The following is a 19,601-nucleotide window of genomic DNA, read 5'->3' as shown; positions in this document are numbered from 1 at the left end:
TAGAATGACTGACAGCACTTCGTTGTTGACATGATTACCAATTATATGGTCACTTTTAGAAATTTACTGTTTGCAAAAGTTTGAATTATTCGAAATACTATAGGATTTTCTTATTCCAGGCTTATATTACCTTAGCCGTATTTGGCACAACCTTTTGGAATTTTGGGTCCTCAAATCTCTTCAACTTTATGCTTTCTAACAATTTTGATCTGAGCGTCACTTATGAGTCTTATGTAGACGAAACACGCGTCTAGTGTATCAAATGATAAGACTGGTACATTTGATAACTAGTATGACTTAAATCATTTTTTTGTTTCAATGAAAGCTATTTAAATTAACATATTCCAGTAATCAGCATAATTCTTATATATTCATTTTAAAATATTGTCGGCAAATTATCATTCCACCAAAATCAAATTGTCAAAATTTCTGTAATTGTGTGTAACATTACTTTCATATAAATATAAGAATGAGAAGGTTGCCAATGAAACAACACTCCACCAGAAGCCATATGTCATGAAAGTTAACAACTAAGTATTCGCAAAGGTGTTAATTTTCTACTTGAAGCTTTACAGCAAAACAAATAAAGTAACACATATACCACTCTCGTGTTGGTCAAAACTTTCTTTTACACATTTCGAGCAATACAAAGGACATTACAGTCATTTTTGTTTTGTTTTGACCAATAAGAAAAATGTTGGAATATTGGTCTTGGGACTAGTAGTTGAAAAAGTTTTTGGTGCAGACTGTTAATATTATTCCGAGATTAACAAATGTGCAAAAATATTCAATTAGAAAAAAAAGATATGGATTTCATGTGCTCCACTAGCTCGGATTCCTTTACAAAAATTCTATACATGATGGTGTTCTTGATTTCATTTATCCTTGCATTTTAATTATTTGTATTCCAGCAGCGCATGCATAAGGAGCAATTATATCTTTATCCCAGTTGATACGATATATCAGGGCTTGCGTTTCCTAACACGATTTCATTATATATCTTTATTCTTTATCCTTGGTAGAGGGTTGCTGCTCACAAAAGCAATTGAACCAAGAGTTCAAAGTGGTGACGTTGAAATCATCCCTTCGTAAATTGCACGGTGGGTATGGTTGTCCTGCGAGAGAACGTACTGTGCTGGTGATTTGGTCCTGACGGGTGCTGGTGATCAATGAAAAAATGTAAACAAAGACGAAAATGATGATTTTTGACGTTTTCACTCATAAAAAATGGAAGAAAACAGTTGAGATTTTTCCATTTCGTTTCTTAGGGGTTCATATATAAACCATTTAAAAAATGACCCTCTAAACTGTTTCAGTAAGCGTAACACAAAAATGCTCATTTTCAGAAAATCTCGAACTGAAAAAATAAAACAAAAATGCTCATAGAGTCCGCTTTCTATACCGCAATCCACACGATAAAACAATTTTGTGAAAAAACATTGCAATTTATCAAAATTTAGCATTTTCTCAATTTATTCATGTCCTGATACTGTGCTGGTGGGTCCTGTCATTGTGCTGGTGGGTCCTGATACGGTGCTGGTGATTTTGGATAAGAAGTTGGTCATATTTGAAACAAATGTTACAAAATCAATAAAATTAGCCAGATAATTGTTGCCAACAGGATCTATGACTCCTATTTTAGCTCTTGTGCATCCATTTGGCTGTTTAATATGTGTTTTCAAATTATCTTAACTTGTATTACATAATAACATAAAAGGGCAACATCTTTCGTTCAATATCAGATAACAATTTATATATAGTATCTAAAATACGTACTTCAGCCCGGTTCTAAAATAAGTTAAAAATTCCACAATACTATATAATTCATTTTATGTGTCAATTTGTTCGAAAAAAGTCGAAAAGAAGAGACTTTTTTAATGTCATGATTATATTTCGCTTTCTAGATCTATACTTAGCATTTATTTCAGATGACATGGACTCCTCACCCTGATGACCCTGCTGCCTTACTTAACTTTATCCGTATACATATATTAATAGATAAACAAAAGGCTGCATGCAACACGTATTTTTTTGTATTGAAAATGATTCGTTGTAACGAGAATATTTGTGGTGAATGGAAACTGTGAGGGTCACAATCTTAAATTGCTTATAAATGTTGCTGGAACCAGTTCCGTTATCTGATCTGAATTTTCTGAAATGTGCAAGGTAGATAGACATTTTGATTTTTTTTACCGTCGGTAATAAACCATTGTGTTGATCCCATGCTAAACATAACAAAAATCTCTGTACAAAGGTCTGGAAATTTTCTACAAAAATAGTGATTTTTTTTCCACTTAATTCTCTTTTTCTACTAAATACAATAATGAACTATAAATAATAATGCTTTGCAAGAAGTTTCCCCTTGATATATGTACAAAATTATATCTCTATTATTCATTGTCTGTGCTGTTTTGATACTATTGCAGTTTGCACATTTCGGAATTGACAGGCCACAGGAGGGGTCATAAACCGTACACGAAAAGATAAAATATTGATATAAGTACTTAATTTGCATCTTTGAACCCCCACCCGGCTTGTTTTTTTAGGAGCCTGGGGTGTCTAAAAATGGTCGATTACAGACAGCCGAGTACGCATTTTACTTTCCAGGCGTGTTATTGTTGATTGTTAAAGTCCTGAAAACGGATAGATGGAAACACAAATGTTTGATATATCTGGCTTTAGATTCTGTTTTTTTTTAAATATAAATTAAGGCTACATTTTAATATAATAATTCTATAAATTCAAAATATAAAAAAATGCAGAAAAAAAATGAATGAAGTGAAACATCTTAGTAAGGAGTCATTACTACAGAGATGGTGTGTTTGACACACAAAACTTTTACTTAGTGATATTACCAATATTAAAATAAAAGTGTATTTTAGTTGGGTATTTTTTCCATTTACTCATTTTCAATTATAATCAAGGCACATTTTATTTTTATTCATGAAAAATATTTATATATAGAAAAGAAGGACACATTGTTCACTTCCTCCCCCGTAATTCTTAATCAAAAAAAAATTATTTTGAAATGAAAAAAGCTAAGAAATCTTAATTTTATTAGTGTTCTCTAGGTTATCTCGTCTTCATTCTCTGACATATTCTAGCCTGCCCTTTCATGAAATAGTGTTTTTTTTAGTGTTCTATCGAACTTTCGAAAAAAAAAATACCTGATAACCGTTTAGACAACAAAAAAATGTGTTGGAAAATTCTTACAGCAAGTGATTCTTAATAGCTATAAGATACATTTTTCTTTTACAATACAACTTTTAAATCTTACGGGAAACTATTCCAAGCTTTCACTGTAATTTCGCTATAACTTACCCCCCCCCCCCCCTTTTCCAAAAAAAAAAACAACCCACAAAACAAACAAACCTGCAATACTATTGTCATTCTTATAGTCAGCACTCAATTGTTCACAAACAAATGTGTTTTAAGCTGCTAAAGACGCTCAGAAAGTCCTTTGTTCTATATTTTTGCTTTCCATTTTTATTTTATGGGTTATTGTTGAAGGTCGTACGATGACGTATGGTTGTTCACACATACTTCCTTTGGTTTCTTATGGAGATTTGTCCATTGACAACAAACATACCACATCATCTACTTTATATAAGTATTGTATAAATTACCACGTATTTTGGTGATCTTGCAAAATGATAGTAATCCCGAAAATCGTAAACATATTTTCTTATCTTAAAAGGGGGCAAGAAGGGTCCCATTAACAGGCCAATAAATAAGATTAAAGTTAGTTTTAAAAAATAAAATAAAAATAGGGGTATTTTTTCTCTCATAATAACAGTAAACAGATTCACAACAATGTCAATTTCAAGAAAGCAGACAACAGCTAATAAGTCAATAACAGTACAGCATCAATGATCTTGAATATATGTCACTTTTAACTAAATATAAAAGCACAGAACCAGGACATAGGAGCACAGAACCAGGACCTTTTTTCTTATCACCAGCACAGCGTCAGGACAATTCCGTTTAACGAACTTGCACGACTTTTACAATATAATATTATTGTAATATACTTTGCATGGTACTTATGACACATCAGAGAACAATTAAGCAACAAAACAGTCGTTTTATTGCCGTTCTGATACAATGTAAACAAACCCACCAGCACAGAATCAGGACCCACCAGCACCCGTCAGGACCAAATCACCAGCACAGTACGTTCTCTCGCAGGACAACCATACCCACCGTGAATTGTATGGATGCCATTACGAGTTGGTTGACCGTTACAGAATATCCGTTTCAAAGATGATAGCAGCCAAATATGTTCTAATTGTAATATTAACATCAATATCGTCTCTTCTTTTTTTATACAGAATTTGAATTATATTAAGTCAATTAGAGTTTGTACTAACATGAGCAACACGACGGGTGCCACGTGCGGAACAGGACCTGGTCACCCTTCCGTAGCAACCCTAGTGTTTGGTTGGGTTTGTGTTGTTAAGTCGTTAGTCTTCTATGTTGTGTTTTTTTAGCTGTTGTTTGTCGGTTTGTCTTTTTTTTAATTAGCGTTTTAAGTTTATTTTCGACTTAAGAGTTTGACAATCCCTTTGGTATCTTTCTCCTCTATTTGGTAATCCCAAAAGAAAAAAAATATTGAAAGACAAAGACACGTATTATATAATTAACTTAAGGGAGCAACCATTTAACTTTATGGGGTCCAATCTAATTAAAATATTGATCTCTGATTACGTTCTACTACATGCCAACATCGTACAGAAGTGCTTACGCTAAGTTTAGGTGTGGAGTAGCGCCAATTCGCGTCGAGACCGGGAGATACGAGAACCTAAGATTGCTAGAACGAACTTGCTTTTGCTGTCCTGACTCCATTGAAAACGAAGAACATGTACTTTTATTTTGCCCACTGTATGATGATATTAGGGACAGTTGTTTTAATACTTTAAATATTGATGGTTTTGATAATTTTTCTAGTCAAGATAAGCTATCTGTGATTCTATGTGGTGTTAACAATATACGTTTGTGTGCCAAAACCTGCAGAGACATTTTAGATAGGAGACGTAGATTTTTATATACATGTAGATAGTTTTGTATTTGCTTGTTTTTTAATTTTTAATTTTTTTATATTTTTAAATTATTTTTTTTAGTATATATATATTTGATGTTTTAAGCGGTGTGAAATTTGTTTCGAATTTGTAAATAATCGTCTCTCATAATTCTATATGAATGGCTTTTACATATGTGTAATTTGTTTTAATCAAAGTGTTATGTATTGCTTTGTAAAAGGTGAGACGTTAATAAAATATTGTATTGTATTGTATTGTACATATGAAGTAGAACGTAATCAGAGTAAATAAAAAAAAACCCCACACATACAAGACTAACACTTGAAAGGAAGGAGGCTCCGGACTTGGGATAGGCACAAAAATGCGGCGGGGTTTAACATGTTTAGTGAGATCTCAACCCGGTCCCCCTTTTATACTTCAAGTCAATGAGGATAAACAATCATGTTTGTTAAAAGCTAATTAGAGCTTATTTTTGTCTATGTTTGTATACCTTGCCGACTCTAAATAAAGCTTATTTATTATCACACAGCAATACGCACAGTAAAACTCAGTTTAATTAAAAGAAGTCCGAGTCCAATGCCAGTAAACGCAACAAAAAAAACTAAGCAAAGTGACAATGATACATACATTAACAAAGGCTTACTAGCTGTTACGTCAGTTACTGACACGCAAGCCTCACACCTCAATTACACTGATTGAAAAATTATGTCTTCATCATGTGCATATCGAGCACAATCATTTATGTTAGGGGTTTAGTATCATACTATCATAAAATATGAGAGAACTGTCACAAAACCGTGCCATGTCAACAACTGGTTTTATAATAAATGTGTTGATTTCCCGCGATGCAAAGACCCTATGTGTAAACCAATATTAATTCCAAAAATATGCCATCTTTAATGATTAGAATAAATGTGCTTAGTTTAGAAGAAAAGTCCCTATTAGTAAATCAATATAATTAATAATAAAAAAAAGGCCATCTTTAATGATTTATTTAGAATAGATGTGTTTATTTCCGATGCAAGGGTACTATTAGTAAATCAATATTAATTCAAAATATGCCATCTTTCATATATCGTTGAATATATTTAAACACCTCAATCATTGCTAATGCGGTACAGCAGCCAGGAATCTATCTTCCGACCATGCCCGTTAATTTGCGAATGAAAAGAGAAATAGCTAAGAAATTTTTAAATGGTTTGAAAGGGCAGAATAACCACCCTGTGACAGAGGGCCGAATATGGAAATATTTATGACCCTCGACTTTTATTTTAATGTGTCATCCTGTCGATTATCGAACCGTCGGACAATCGAACTGTCATACTTACTATTGAACCGTCGGACTAAATTGGACCAACTTTGCCTATACCAAGGAAATTATACAACCTCCTTGCTTATACTGTTATACATAACATTCATTGTAAAACAATATTATATGTTAACAAGTGTGGACACAGATCAGTTTATTTTTATTCATGAAAAATATTTATATATAGAAAAGAAGGACACATTGTTCACTTCCTCCCCCGTAATTCTTAATCAAAAAAAAATTATTTTGAAATGAAAAAAGCTAAGAAATCTTAATTTTATTAGTGTTCTCTAGGTTATCTCGTCTTCATTCTCTGACATATTCTAGCCTGCCCTTTCATGAAATAGTGTTTTTTTTAGTGTTCTATCGAACTTTCGAAAAAAAAAATACCTGATAACCGTTTAGACAACAAAAAAATGTGTTGGAAAATTCTTACAGCAAGTGATTCTTAATAGCTATAAGATACATTTTTCTTTTACAATACAACTTTTAAATCTTACGGGAAACTATTCCAAGCTTTCACTGTAATTTCGCTATAACTTACCCCCCCCCCCCTTTTCCAAAAAAAAAAACAACCCACAAAACAAACAAACCTGCAATACTATTGTCATTCTTATAGTCAGCACTCAATTGTTCACAAACAAATGTGTTTTAAGCTGCTAAAGACGCTCAGAAAGTCCTTTGTTCTATATTTTTGCTTTCCATTTTTATTTTATGGGTTATTGTTGAAGGTCGTACGATGACGTATGGTTGTTCACACATACTTCCTTTGGTTTCTTATGGAGATTTGTCCATTGACAACAAACATACCACATCATCTACTTTATATAAGTATTGTATAAATTACCACGTATTTTGGTGATCTTGCAAAATGATAGTAATCCCGAAAATCGTAAACATATTTTCTTATCTTAAAAGGGGGCAAGAAGGGTCCCATTAACAGGCCAATAAATAAGATTAAAGTTAGTTTTAAAAAATAAAATAAAAATAGGGGTATTTTTTCTCTCATAATAACAGTAAACAGATTCACAACAATGTCAATTTCAAGAAAGCAGACAACAGCTAATAAGTCAATAACAGTACAGCATCAATGATCTTGAATATATGTCACTTTTAACTAAATATAAAAGCACAGAACCAGGACATAGGAGCACAGAACCAGGACCTTTTTTCTTATCACCAGCACAGCGTCAGGACAATTCCGTTTAACGAACTTGCACGACTTTTACAATATAATATTATTGTAATATACTTTGCATGGTACTTATGACACATCAGAGAACAATTAAGCAACAAAACAGTCGTTTTATTGCCGTTCTGATACAATGTAAACAAACCCACCAGCACAGAATCAGGACCCACCAGCACCCGTCAGGACCAAATCACCAGCACAGTACGTTCTCTCGCAGGACAACCATACCCACCGTGAATTGTATGGATGCCATTACGAGTTGGTTGACCGTTACAGAATATCCGTTTCAAAGATGATAGCAGCCAAATATGTTCTAATTGTAATATTAACATCAATATCGTCTCTTCTTTTTTTATACAGAATTTGAATTATATTAAGTCAATTAGAGTTTGTACTAACATGAGCAACACGACGGGTGCCACGTGCGGAACAGGACCTGGTCACCCTTCCGTAGCAACCCTAGTGTTTGGTTGGGTTTGTGTTGTTAAGTCGTTAGTCTTCTATGTTGTGTTTTTTTAGCTGTTGTTTGTCGGTTTGTCTTTTTTTTAATTAGCGTTTTAAGTTTATTTTCGACTTAAGAGTTTGACAATCCCTTTGGTATCTTTCTCCTCTATTTGGTAATCCCAAAAGAAAAAAAATATTGAAAGACAAAGACACGTATTATATAATTAACTTAAGGGAGCAACCATTTAACTTTATGGGGTCCAATCTAATTAAAATATTGATCTCTGATTACGTTCTACTACATGCCAACATCGTACAGAAGTGCTTACGCTAAGTTTAGGTGTGGAGTAGCGCCAATTCGCGTCGAGACCGGGAGATACGAGAACCTAAGATTGCTAGAACGAACTTGCTTTTGCTGTCCTGACTCCATTGAAAACGAAGAACATGTACTTTTATTTTGCCCACTGTATGATGATATTAGGGACAGTTGTTTTAATACTTTAAATATTGATGGTTTTGATAATTTTTCTAGTCAAGATAAGCTATCTGTGATTCTATGTGGTGTTAACAATATACGTTTGTGTGCCAAAACCTGCAGAGACATTTTAGATAGGAGACGTAGATTTTTATATACATGTAGATAGTTTTGTATTTGCTTGTTTTTTAATTTTTAATTTTTTTATATTTTTAAATTATTTTTTTTAGTATATATATATTTGATGTTTTAAGCGGTGTGAAATTTGTTTCGAATTTGTAAATAATCGTCTCTCATAATTCTATATGAATGGCTTTTACATATGTGTAATTTGTTTTAATCAAAGTGTTATGTATTGCTTTGTAAAAGGTGAGACGTTAATAAAATATTGTATTGTATTGTATTGTACATATGAAGTAGAACGTAATCAGAGTAAATAAAAAAAAACCCCACACATACAAGACTAACACTTGAAAGGAAGGAGGCTCCGGACTTGGGATAGGCACAAAAATGCGGCGGGGTTTAACATGTTTAGTGAGATCTCAACCCGGTCCCCCTTTTATACTTCAAGTCAATGAGGATAAACAATCATGTTTGTTAAAAGCTAATTAGAGCTTATTTTTGTCTATGTTTGTATACCTTGCCGACTCTAAATAAAGCTTATTTATTATCACACAGCAATACGCACAGTAAAACTCAGTTTAATTAAAAGAAGTCCGAGTCCAATGCCAGTAAACGCAACAAAAAAAACTAAGCAAAGTGACAATGATACATACATTAACAAAGGCTTACTAGCTGTTACGTCAGTTACTGACACGCAAGCCTCACACCTCAATTACACTGATTGAAAAATTATGTCTTCATCATGTGCATATCGAGCACAATCATTTATGTTAGGGGTTTAGTATCATACTATCATAAAATATGAGAGAACTGTCACAAAACCGTGCCATGTCAACAACTGGTTTTATAATAAATGTGTTGATTTCCCGCGATGCAAAGACCCTATGTGTAAACCAATATTAATTCCAAAAATATGCCATCTTTAATGATTAGAATAAATGTGCTTAGTTTAGAAGAAAAGTCCCTATTAGTAAATCAATATAATTAATAATAAAAAAAAGGCCATCTTTAATGATTTATTTAGAATAGATGTGTTTATTTCCGATGCAAGGGTACTATTAGTAAATCAATATTAATTCAAAATATGCCATCTTTCATATATCGTTGAATATATTTAAACACCTCAATCATTGCTAATGCGGTACAGCAGCCAGGAATCTATCTTCCGACCATGCCCGTTAATTTGCGAATGAAAAGAGAAATAGCTAAGAAATTTTTAAATGGTTTGAAAGGGCAGAATAACCACCCTGTGACAGAGGGCCGAATATGGAAATATTTATGACCCTCGACTTTTATTTTAATGTGTCATCCTGTCGATTATCGAACCGTCGGACAATCGAACTGTCATACTTACTATTGAACCGTCGGACTAAATTGGACCAACTTTGCCTATACCAAGGAAATTATACAACCTCCTTGCTTATACTGTTATACATAACATTCATTGTAAAACAATATTATATGTTAACAAGTGTGGACACAGATCAGTGTGGATAGTATGACTTGTAAATGTTTGACAGTGTGTTCTGACAAAAAGAGTTCCCTGTTTTTTCCCATAGGGTTTCATGTTAAACACATTCCCCATTTCCATCCTCAATTTTATTTTACCCCGTGTTCCATTTTAGTCCAAGTGGCTATGTTTCTTGATGTACAAGGAAATGAAATACAAAATTTTTACTAGATATTCTGAAATTGATTCAGCAGTTATAGAGCAAGCAAACTAGATGAACAAATTAAGAAAAAAATCTGTTTAAAGGGCAGCAACTCCTTAAGGGGTGGATTGACAATTTAGATCATATCAACATATTTGTAGATCCTACTTTGCTGAACATTTTTGCTGTTAAAGTTTATCTTTAACATTAGTAATTTTTATTAACTAAAAACTTCAAAATTTCCTTAAAATTACTAATTTAGGGGCAGCAACCCAACAATGGCTTGATAGATTCATCTGAAAATTTCATGGCAGATAGAACTTGACCTAATTATGATTTTTTTTTAATTCATATCAGATTTGCTATAAATACTTCAGCCAAAAACTGCATTTTACCCCCATGTTCTATTTTAGCCATGGCGGCCATGTTTTTGACAAAACAGAAAATAAAACACAAACTTTATTCTAGATACCCTCAGGATTTTTTATTATATACTTCTATTCCACTGGATTTAGTACAACATTGTTTTTAGGAGCCAGGTGATGACCACCCATGCGTGATGGATTTTGTCGCTGCATTAAAGACCCATTGGTGGCCTTCAGCTGTTGTCTGTACTTTGGTCAAGGTTATTGTCTCTTTGACAAATTCCCCATTGCCATTCTCAATTTTATTATGTCTAGGATGGGTACTGTACATCCTGCCATTGTGTTATTGTGCTATGGTCAATTTTGAGTTCTTGTCGTTTGTTTTTGCTAATGTACTTTGTAGATATGTGTTTTCTTTTACATTGTTGGTATATTTGTCTGTTTCTATAGTGATTAATATAACAACATAATTTTGACTGCTGTACCCCTAGTTTTAACATTTTTACTTATTATGTCTGTTTGTTTTGTTCACACATTGTTGTCAATATAAAGGAATTTTATATGACTGTCATAGAAGGGATAAGTTTAGCTAGCTTTAAAACCAGGTTCAATCTGTCATTTCCTACATAAGAAAATGTCTGTTCCAAGTCATGAATATAACAGTTGTTATGCATCGGTTTGATGTTTCTGAACTTTTGATTTTGCCATTTGATTAGGACTTTCTGTTTTGAATTTTCCTATGAGTTCTAACTTTTGTTATTTTACATTTTACAGCCTGGTATTGGCAGTCATTATATGAAAATAAACTGCTTCCTGATTTTCAAAATCAATATTTCTTATTTCTGAATTTAAAAGGCCAAAACAAAAATTTTATAAATCATACTTTCCTTCAATTACCCTCAAAGATTAAATACCAATGAAATTTCTTAAATCATTACTAATAATAAAAATCAAAGAATAATACTAAATGGTTTCATTCTTTGAACCATGAAAAAGAAACATTTCAAATGAGCCTTTATACAAAGTAATCTTGTTAGAAATGGACCATTTGTTTATTTTCTCCATGATTTGAAACCAGGTTATCCTCTTAAGACAGTGTTTCTTAACAACAAGCAACCAATTAGATAAAACAACACAAGATTCTCCTATTTTCCATTTAATAAAGAAACATAACTCTGGAAAGACAAGTGTGAAATTGGTCAATTAAAAGTGGACCTGTGTTGAGTAGTTCCTTACTATTATTTTTTTTTAAATTTCACATGATTTATCAGAGGTTAACCAAAGTAAACAGTCACATATGTCCAAATTCAGAACTTTGTGCTCTTATTTATTTGATCACCCAATGTTAACATGACATGTGCTACTTGTGGAGTTTAAAATGCTTACTCTTTAAAAACAAATCAGTCCTACCTTAGTTCTTGGTGGTGTTCCCATCGCTCATATTTTTTAATTTATTTTGATATGCTCAACCAATAGTGTGTTTTGTGGACTTTTTGTGTTTTTACTTTTTTTTTTTGCCATGGTTGTCCTTTTTTTAACTTTCATTTCTGATTGGCCCTTCCTTTCCTTTTTTTTTCAAACAACTGTTTTGGCAAAATCTTAATTGGGCAAATATCTACCTGAAAAGCTAGTTTCCTTAAAACAGTTTTATTGTATTGGGTAGCTTTTGACAAACTTTGTTATGGAGTAAGGTTGTTAGTTGATAATTTATTGTTGTTTATAAGAATTACTTAATTGAAGGCATTCTAGTTTTTTTTTTTTTAATCTTTTCCATAAAATACAAGAATTCTGCAAATCCTTATATTTAAAAGTTTTCATCATAATTTTGTACTTTAGTTTTAAGTTAATGTGACCACAACTTCATGCAGGGTTTCTTTTTTTCTACATTTTTCACAAAGGATGTTCCCCCACAATATGAATACATGTATTTCATTGCTTAAAATAAACAATATCCAAATGTTTTTCATTGATTTTTGTTTTATAAATTTCTCTATAATCTAGAAATGCAAATAATGAAGTGTTAATTAAGAGTAGTAAATTTAGATAATGAAATAAGAGATAATCTAGAAACCATGTTCAAATGACACATGCACATTAGAATGGAAGACAGGATGTTAACATAACATCACTGGCCTAGTCTTTGCTACAGGGCTGGGTATAGATAAATTGTCAGAACATCTTTTTTAATGACACATACTTTTATTTTTACATCCTTTATGTGTACAACATGTTCCACTTTGTACACATTTATAATTTAAGCTGACACACGTGTATTGTAATTGTTCTATATTTACACATACTATTAGAAACCATATTTTGCTTGTGTTTGTCTTTTGGACATCGCATTCTGCGACCAAGCATTTTTCAGCTCAATCTCTCTTTCTTTAGCCTGAAATTAAAATATATATATTTTTTTAAAGAATTTTTGTCACACTAAATACAAATTGATATAATATAATGGAAAAAGAAGGCATTTTTAATTATTTTGTCAACGTGTGAATTTTGTACTGCTTGGAAATCTTTATAGTTCTCTGAAAGATTTATTCACAACTACATGTATTCTAGACTTGAGACAATTCAGAGCTTGACATATTTGTGAAAAAGGATAGTTTGTTGATATTGATAGTTTTTATCAGTATACACTTGGGTTATTTAATAAGTCTATTTTCTAGACTACAAACACAGTTTGGGGAAAAATTAACTTTTTGCCAGTAGTTTTTCTTATGTGTAGTAAACAAAACAAGAATGTGTCAATAGTACACGGATACCCACTCCCATTATCATTTTCTGTTTAGTGGACCGTGAAATTGGGATAAAAATATAATTCTAAATTAGAAAGATCATAACCTAAGGAACATGTGTACACAGTTTCAAGTTAATTGGACTTCAACTAAATCAAAAACTACATTGACCAAAAACTTAAACCTGAAACTTGCACTATCATTTTCTATGTTCAGTGGACCCTGAATTTGAGTTAAAAGTCTAATTTGGCAATTAAATTAGAAAGATCATATCATAGGGAACATGTATACTAAGAATGAAGTTGATTGGACTTCAACTTCATCAAAAACTAACTTGACTTAAAACTTAAACCTGAACGAATGGATGGAAGGACAGAGGGTAAGAAGGACGGACAGACGGACGCACAGACCAGAAAACATAATGCCCCTCTACTATCGTAGGTGGGGCATAAAAATTATGCTTCATTTAAATTACACCGATTGTAAGCTTGATTTTACTTCATTTAGTTGCTCTTACTTGACAAAGAACCAGAATATACCACCAAATAGAAGGTAGCCTGACAAAAATTTACATACTTCAGGGTCAAAAGTTGGTAATTTGAAAAAAATCTATTATCTGTACATGTATTAACTTTCCTGATATTTTGTTCTTCAATAGTAATGTCAAATGTTTAAAAATAATGATACTTTACCTGGTGAGCTAGATAAGTGATGTGATGTTTTTTTTTCTGTTGTGAAGAAGGTCCCTCTCCCTTTTTATGAGAAGGTCTGTATTCTGTCTCTTCAGTCAGGGCTATTTGGTATGCAGCTGTACTAATAAAATCATCAGCATTGACATCTACAAATTGTATAGGTTCTTTACCTCGTGAGTGTTTACCTTGTAACCTAAGAAACTACAAAATAACAAAAAACAAACAATCAACATATGATCACTGCTTTTTACTGTACAAATGTTTTCTCCTTAAATACTACTTTTTTACTAAGTTGAGAATATTTGTATTCAATTGATTTATCATAATAAAACCTTATAAATTATAATTCAATTTCAATTCACTGTTTTTTTTCACTAAAAAACTTGTTTTTCAAGTCAACTTAAAATGTTCAAATCATTCAAGTATTTTTTATTGTAAGTTTTTTTTTAGTGAAAAGTTTCAAAGGAATCTTGAACAATTGATGATGCATTATTGTGATATTCTCCAATTCATTAAGTTTTACATAATAATTTCAAAATTTGATTATATTCAATTAATTTCATTCATATTAATTTGTAGTACAAAAATGTAAATTACATGTATATATAGTAGATATAAAAGAAAAGCAATTCCTTCTTTTAACCAAATTTGACTTACACAAGTGTGACAAAAATTAAAACACAGGCTTTAATTATCAGATATTAATTTTGTTCTAGTCTTTGCAATTAAATTTAACATAAGTTTCAGTTTTACCAGTAAATATAAGCATAAAATGGGAAGGTTGCAAATTTCTTTTATAGCCTCAATTTGAAAATACATACCTCTTCATCTTGCTGTAATACATTGATGTCATCTACATTAGAATAGCCTTCAACCTAAAATAAAAAGATACAGCACATGGTAATATCTAGTGGCAATCATCTTTCTTTCATATACATGCAGGTAATGCTAAAATAAACACAGTAAGAGATGTGATGTTACCCTTTCTCTTGTGAAGGACGTCCATCTTTCTTTTTTATGTAAAGGTCTTATACATTTATTTCATCTCGTTACCAAGAGATTTTTGGTATTCAACTTTACTAATGAAATCATCAGCATTGATGTTTAAAAATTGTTTGTAAAAGCACTTAAATATATATGAGAGGAGATTCCAACAAAACTTTCAAGATCTATAATTTTCTCAATGGACATTTTCCAACCCTGAGTAAAGGTACATGTAATTAAAACAGAAAAAAAGAGTGAAAATAAACTACCTGGTGATGTGTTTACATAAAACATTGTTTTCCTTCAAATAAAATACAATCAGTCTACAGCCAGGTTCAATGCTTTTACTTTGTTTCGATGAACAAGAATATAAATTGGTTCTGTCTTTTAATTTCTTTACTTATAAATGAAAGATTGAAGTTACATCATCCTAACCAAAAATATAAAATTATTGATAAAGAAAGGGACTGTTACAACTCCAGAATGAATCGATTGTAGTTTTTGGCAGGCAGACAAAGCAAAGCAAAAAAGAGACGCAACTTCCTCACCAAAGTCAAATGAACTCTACTGGGTCAAATTTATTAAATCTGTTTCCCCATTCATCTGAAGCACTATGAAATTAAAATGTACTTGCCCAACATGAAAATAACTCTGACCAAAATAAACCATTACCTCAGCGTTCTGTTCACAGATAGTAGGACCTACTGTGTCTGTTTCATAATTTCCTGGTTGGTAAGAACTTTCTGGAGTATGAAAACTTTGAAAATTTCTATAAGGTCTTTTCATTGTAGATTTAAAAGACAATGGTGCATTTTCCATGGTAGAGCTCATATTTGATGGCTTGTCTTGATTTTTAGAACTTTCCCCAATAGAGGAATCATTCCCAGTAATACCTCTCTTCAAACTTGTATGTTGTGTCGATAGATCTGATTGGTTAGTCTCTATTGTCACTTTTGTTTCAACAGATTTAATTGGAGGAGGAAGATTTAAATTTACTTTAGGTAAAGTTGAATGCATAGTTGGTTGCACACCAGATCTTATGGGCTGAATTTGAGTATCTAATGAGAAAAAATTTGATGATTCAGCAGGTTTAACTGTCTGTTCAACTGAACCTAGAGAAAAGAAATTTGATGAGTCATCTTCATTTCCACTATCATCACTTTCACTACCATACGTGGCAATATTTAAAGTCTTAGATGATGTAGTATCAGGTTTAGAAACAGTCGATGATTTCACACTGTTGTTAGTACTGTTTTTCACTGGCTTAGAGTCTGTTTGTTTCTTCTTCGTGAATACATAGGGTAATAATGTTCTACCAGATTCTTTTCTTGAAGAATGAATAGGAGGAGGTAAGCTTGCTGTCAATCCTGTTTTGCCCTGTAATGATATTAATTATGTGATTAAATAGATATCACCAAATCAATATAAATTTAACAAGGTTATTAAAATTTACTGTTGGATCTCTTATACATGTGTAAAAACACATAAAAAGTTGGTAACACATGCCCCAACCAGCATTTGACAAAACTAAAATGAACTTCATCAACATTTATTGATTACCTCAATTGAAAACTGTAGTGATAAGAGATTGTAATCCTTAAACTTAACTGCTTTTCATGGTATGTAAAAATGTCGTCAAGTCATGAAATCCTTCTCCACAGCAAATGAGATTATCATCTGCAAATATGTTTACCGTGAATGAACATTTTCTTAGTAAAGTTTTTTTTTAAAGATGTATATATATATATAAAAATAGTTACCAAATGAACATTTATGATTTGAATAGTTATGTCACAGTATTCTTTTAATGAAATTTTTTTGTAATGCAAAAAGTTAAATTGGTACTTTTTCTACATTCAAACAGAATTTGTCTCCCTCAGCCAGACAAAGTCTATTGATTTCATGTTTGCATAGTTTGGTTACTGTCGTCCCCTTGACACGACCTCTCTTTCATAGTAAATCAATAACCTACTGTCTGAGGACCTATTTTCTGTTTCTTTTTTCTTGGTTCCTTTTCATCATCTGAATCCTGAAAATTAAAAAATACATACATGTATCTTTTTGCTGATTTTAGCACACTTAATTAATAAACACCTGACAAATTCATGAGAATCATATTCAAATGTCTACTATATGAGCCCTTAAACAAAATTGATAAATAAGTACAAATGTAAATGGCAAAAAAGAAGAATTTGAACATGAAAATTCCATACAATATGACTAAAAATCAAACTTTATGTAAGAAGTTTGTGTAATTTAGAGCTTGATTACCCGTATGGGCATATGTCTATTGTTGCATACCATGCATATGTTGATCTGTAGATGCCTTTATGCTTCTTTTTTATTGTTTGGTTGCTTACTCATAATAAATATCACATATCTTAATCTAATGTATCTGACTATTTTTAACATGCTCCCTTGGTTAAGACAAAATGCATGTTGGATGCACATGTAAATGTCCGCTTGAAAGAAAGAAATATAAATTATGACACCCAATTGTTCTGACTTTATAAAAAATTGAAATCATCCATCACTATTTCATGTATTTACAGATTGAAAAATTTCTTCATAGAAAACTGCCAAACTCACTAAGTGACTTCCCTTTAAGAGTTTTACAATCATGCATATTCCAAACTTAAATTGAAATATAAAGAAATAATCTTACCGAATCAATGGTAGGGATAGATATTTTCACCGGCTTTCTAGTTTTTGATGGAGGTTTCGGTGCATCTGCTATCTGTGATGGTTTTGCTTTGACTGCATCTTCAAGATAATCATCTTGTTTTCTATCAGATTGTGTCACTGTTTTTGGTGCAGGTAAATCTGTTAATGTTAAAGAAGGAAGTACGATTAATCATAATATAGTATGGGTTCATTCACTGATGTGAATACCAATTTTTGTGGATTAAGGAAAATCATATTTTCATGGTTATTTGACTTGTAGTTTTGTCAAAGTTTGCAATCAGTGCATACAAGTCTGTAATTTTTTTTATCATATCGTAACAGATATCACCCTAAGGGCAATTGCCTCTATAGTCCGACTTAAAGGTATGTGATTTTAGGCGATACAATTTTTATGATCACAAGCAGTATACAAACATGTAGATCAAAATTTAAAATATGAACATTGGTTTTAACTTTTATGGAAATGTATTATGTACAAATGTTTAGTACTGTAGTAACATGAAAGGAAAAATTCCATCCTCAAAACAATTATAGCATAACGGAATTATTTATTGCATCACAGGAAAAATACATAATTTGCTTCATGGTACCGTGATGATAAAACAGCCTTGGGAGAACACTGAATTATTTGAAGAAATTATGAGAAAAAAAAAATAATGAAGTAGACACATGGACATACTTTTTAAGAGGGAATTAACAGAATCATCAACATCATGTATCAAACTTTGAAACTCTTGGGTCTTGTGTGGCCTTTCATTTTCAGATTTCGTCGTTTTTTCTAAGGAAACATTTGTTGTTGTTTGTACTACAGATTCCCCATTGCCATTGGTGCTGTTTTTATGGTGTTTGACATCCGTCTCGTCTTCACTGTCATTGTCACTAGAAGTATAGTATGCGACGAGAGACATTTAATGCCCAAAATGGATCTCCTTTAAATGAAATTACAATCTCTTTAGAAATATTTCCAAAGCAAAGAAGATTGTGATATTTTTTGACGGAAGTGAACCACACATAGTAATATTAAAATCAAAAACGGAACTGCAGCGGTAGCTTAAAACCGAAAACTGAAGGTGTAAAATTAGAACGAGAAAGATCTAAAATGGCAAAAGGTACATGACCACATTAATTGTAAAACATAAATGTTTGTGAATTCTATTATTATGTAAAAGGTGAACAGTAAACAATGGCCTTTAACATATATTGGACCACCTTGTTCTGGGTTAGGAACCCCCTTTTAAAATGAATGGACCCGCCCCTGAAACTTGAACTAGGTTGATTATGTTTTCATTACTGTTATTGTAAATGATTTGAAAGCTATCATGCCAAGAAATCATCGCTAAAAATTCTCGTCGACCTCCTACGGCACCCATTAGTATTTGAAGATTTGATTTCATTCAACAAATTAATGTCTGACCTTCATATATACGTGTCGCTTAGAACACATCCATATGCCAAATGGTCATGATACTTATCATCCATGTAATTTGCTCTATGGTGTGTTTCAAGTCAGAATTTCAACGGAGGCAATTTCTTGGCATGCTGAGGACCAAAAAATTTCAACAAGTTTTGCCGAATACTATCAAGCCTTGTCATGCTGTGGTTTACATCAAACTATAGACATCAGATATAGGTCGGTCCTATATGACACATACACATACATAAACAGTAATACAACGTGATTCGGAAACAAGTTTTCCCGTACATTTACCAATAACAAGTTGTTTTTTTAATCACATCTGGTGAATTAAAAGTAATCATCAGTTGAGAGTTTTATAGACGCCATAATGAGTTTATTGACCTTGGGAACTACTACCCCTAGTATACTAAAAATATGTATATATATGTTATAGAGAATTTGTATAATCAGTCATTATGTAGAAACTTTATTTTCCCAGAATTC

At 31.9% G+C, this 19,601-nt stretch overlaps 1 protein-coding gene across 1 annotated transcript; it reads right to left on the bottom strand.

Annotated features, from left to right (window-relative positions):
* Positions 1 to 12,776: 12,776 nt before the first annotated feature.
* Positions 12,777 to 18,728, bottom strand: LOC134715363 (proline-rich protein PRCC-like). Its single transcript, XM_063577502.1, has 7 exons — positions 18,381 to 18,728; positions 17,682 to 17,839; positions 16,989 to 17,045; positions 15,689 to 16,393; positions 14,854 to 14,907; positions 14,033 to 14,233; positions 12,777 to 12,988 (listed from the first exon to the last, which is right to left on the bottom strand). Exons 1-7 carry the CDS (start codon positions 18,607 to 18,609, stop codon positions 12,902 to 12,904), a joined length of 1,491 nt encoding a protein of 496 aa, XP_063433572.1. The 5' UTR covers positions 18,610 to 18,728; the 3' UTR covers positions 12,777 to 12,901.
* Positions 18,729 to 19,601: the final 873 nt, after the last annotated feature.

The sequence above is a fragment of the Mytilus trossulus genome, chromosome 4 (assembly GCF_036588685.1).
Source record: "Mytilus trossulus isolate FHL-02 chromosome 4, PNRI_Mtr1.1.1.hap1, whole genome shotgun sequence".
NCBI lineage: Eukaryota > Metazoa > Mollusca > Bivalvia > Mytilida > Mytilidae > Mytilus > Mytilus trossulus.
This window is presented reverse-complemented; position numbering and strand designations above follow the sequence as displayed.

Coding starts and splice junctions, on each gene's coding strand:
- LOC134715363 (XM_063577502.1), bottom strand. CDS start 18,609: ATGTCTCTCGTCGCATACTATACTTCTAGTGACAATGACAGTGAAGAC. Junction 17,840..18,380: donor TGTTAATTCCCTCTTAAAAA/GTATGTCCATGT, acceptor TAACATTAACAG/ATTTACCTGCACCAAAAACA. Junction 14,234..14,853: donor TATTACAGCAAGATGAAGAG/GTATGTATTTTC, acceptor GTTATTTTGTAG/TTTCTTAGGTTACAAGGTAA.